At 49.8% G+C, this 2667-nt stretch overlaps 1 protein-coding gene across 1 annotated transcript; it reads left to right on the forward strand.

Moving 5' to 3' along the window:
- The first annotated feature begins 479 nt into the window (after positions 1-479).
- HOXB6 (homeobox B6) lies at positions 480-2293 on the forward strand. Its single transcript, XM_033078930.1, has 2 exons — positions 480-897; positions 2034-2293. Exons 1-2 carry the CDS (start codon positions 492-494, stop codon positions 2291-2293), a joined length of 666 nt encoding a protein of 221 aa, XP_032934821.1. The 5' UTR covers positions 480-491.
- Positions 2294-2667: the final 374 nt, after the last annotated feature.

Genomic DNA, 2667 nt, shown 5'->3' on the forward strand with positions numbered 1-2667 from the left:
TTCTATTTGGTTAAGGGGGTGCCTTTCTGTTGTTTAAAAGGGAGGGAAAAAGAGGTGGGGGGTGTGGACGGTTTGTTCTTGGGGGTCCCTGGTGCAATCTCAGCTCCTCATGGGTGCTATTTTGCAACCTCAGGCGCCTGCTATTGGTCAGCCCGTGATCAGATGGTTGTATTTCCTTGTGTCCCTCGCTGGCACCACGCCATCTCCCTTCAGCTAAAACCCAATCTCCGATATCCCGCTAATAGCTAAACCACTTGGACTATAAAACACAACAAATCATAAAAAGCCCGGGCAACAACAACAAAAAAAAAAGAGAAAAAAGCAAAGCAAAAAAAAAAAAGCAAAAAAAAACCAAACAGGGGGAACGGCGCGCACACATCCCACCAGCAAAAAAAAAAAAAAAAAAAAAAAAAAAAAAAAAAGGAAAAAAGAAAGAAAAAAAAAAAAAGGGGAAAGGGGGAATCTCTTTTTTTCTCTCTCTCTCCTTTCCGATGAGTTCTTATTTTGTCAACTCGACCTTCCCGGTGAGCCTGGCGGCGGGGCAGGAGCCCTTCCTGGGACAGATCCCGCTGTACCCCTCGGGCTACGCGGACCCTCTGCGGCACTACCCCGGCACCTATGGAGCGTCGGGCGCGCAGGACAAGCCCTACTCCTCCTCTCCCTACTACCAGCAGAGCTCGGCGGCGTTCGGCGGCCGAGCCTCCGCCTGTGACTACGGGCCCGGCGGATTTTTCAGGGACAAGGAGCCCTCGGTGCCCCCCGGCAGCCTGGACGAGCCCTTCGGCCCCGAGGCGCGCAAGGATTGCGCGCAGAGCAAAAGCGCGTTCGGAGAGAGCGAGGAGCAAAAGTGTTCCGCGCCGGTTTACCCCTGGATGCAGCGGATGAACTCTTGCAATAGTGAGTTTACTCTTTTACAGAAAATAAAATGCATCAATCTCCTCCTCCTCCTCCTCTTTCCCCCCCCTCTCTCCTTTCCCACCCTCTTTTTTCTTATTTGTTAGCGCCGGGGAGGGAGCGAGCGAGGAAAATTCACTTTTAGAGCCCCCCAAAAAAACTTCGGAGGCTCCAAAAGTTCGCGGCGCTCCGCGGTTCTCTCCCCCTCCTCCCTGCGCTAAAAACTTTCAACCCCCAAATCTGTATTTCTGCCCCACTCCCTCCTTTATTTTTTAATTTTTTTTTAATATCCCCCCCCCCTTTTTTTTTCCTGCCACATTCCAGTTTGCGTGTCACTCAGCGACAGCGATTTGTCTCTGTCTCTGCCCCACACGCACCGGGAAATATCTTTTCTAAATCAGATCTGGATGACTTTCCACACCCGCACCCCCACGCAGCTCCCCCCCCCTTCTCTCTCTCCCGGAATTAAATGATATAAAAAGTGTTTAAATATTTGATCCGGCTGCATTTTTAATGCGACCCGCACCTAATGAAAAGTCTGCCTGGGGGAGGATTGTCCTTAATTTTTTTCCCCCCCTCTCCTGGTGATCTATGACTTCTTTAAGTGCTGTTTCCTCAATCGGAATTATAATAATAATAAAAAAAAGAGCTAAGTAAGGGGGAAGAAAAATAATAAAAGCCTCGCTGCGCTGCCTCCCCCGTGTTTAGATGCATTTGTTGCCTTTTAAGCTCCAAATTGATGTCCATTAGCGCGGGGACATCGAGTGTTGTGTCCTGTTTAATGCGGGCTCGGCGCAGATCGATTCACTTCATTATTGCTTAAATGCCCCGATCTATCCTGGGCTGCCGGGAGGGTGCGAGCAGCGCGGGGGGGTTCTCAGAGCACCTTGCGATTCCTCAGCCCGGGATTAGCTGGGTCCTGAGCTGGTTCTAAAGTCCGGCTTAACCTCCGGGATGCTCCGAGCTGCCCCAAACTTCGCCCCCTCTGCGCCATCCCAAAAATCACCCTCGCTCTTCCCTCTTTCCCCTTCTCCCCTCCCCTATTTCCCTTTATATTTCCCTCAATTCTCACGTGTTGTTCGCTGTTTATTTTTACGATTAAATTGATATTTTTAATTTTTTTTTTGCGGGTGTCGCAGGTTCTTCCTTCGGGCCCAGCGGGCGCCGAGGCCGCCAGACCTACACCAGGTACCAAACCCTGGAATTGGAGAAGGAATTTCACTTCAATCGCTACCTGACCCGGCGCAGGAGGATCGAGATCGCTCACTCGCTGTGCCTGACCGAGCGCCAGATCAAAATCTGGTTCCAGAACCGCCGCATGAAGTGGAAAAAGGAGAACAAACTGCTCAACTCCTCGCAGCTCAGCGCGGAGGAGGAGGAGGAGAAAGCGGCCGAGTGAAGGGGAAAAAAAAAAAAAAAAAGAGGGAAAATGATTTTAAAAAAAAAAATTTGTTATTTAAAAAGCGCAGAAAATGATAAAATTTGAATTTAGGGAGTGTGAGAGGTGAGAGGTGAGGGGGGTGTGGGTGGCTCGGAGGAAAATCCCGCACGCTGGCGGGACACAAAGTTTGGGTCATCAACGCCCTGGCCTCGAATTCCCGATGATTTTGTCCAGAAACAAACAAACAAACAAACAAAATCCACAAAAACCCAGGTGATTTTGTCCAGAAACAACAAAAAAACACAAAAATCCGGATTCTCATCGCGTTTTGAATTCTTTTTTTTTTTTTGCCCTTCCTGCACCTCCCTTTCCCTCCCGCTCCACACCCCCCT

Source organism: Catharus ustulatus, chromosome 23 (genome assembly GCF_009819885.2).
Source record: "Catharus ustulatus isolate bCatUst1 chromosome 23, bCatUst1.pri.v2, whole genome shotgun sequence".
Taxonomy (NCBI): domain Eukaryota; kingdom Metazoa; phylum Chordata; class Aves; order Passeriformes; family Turdidae; genus Catharus; species Catharus ustulatus.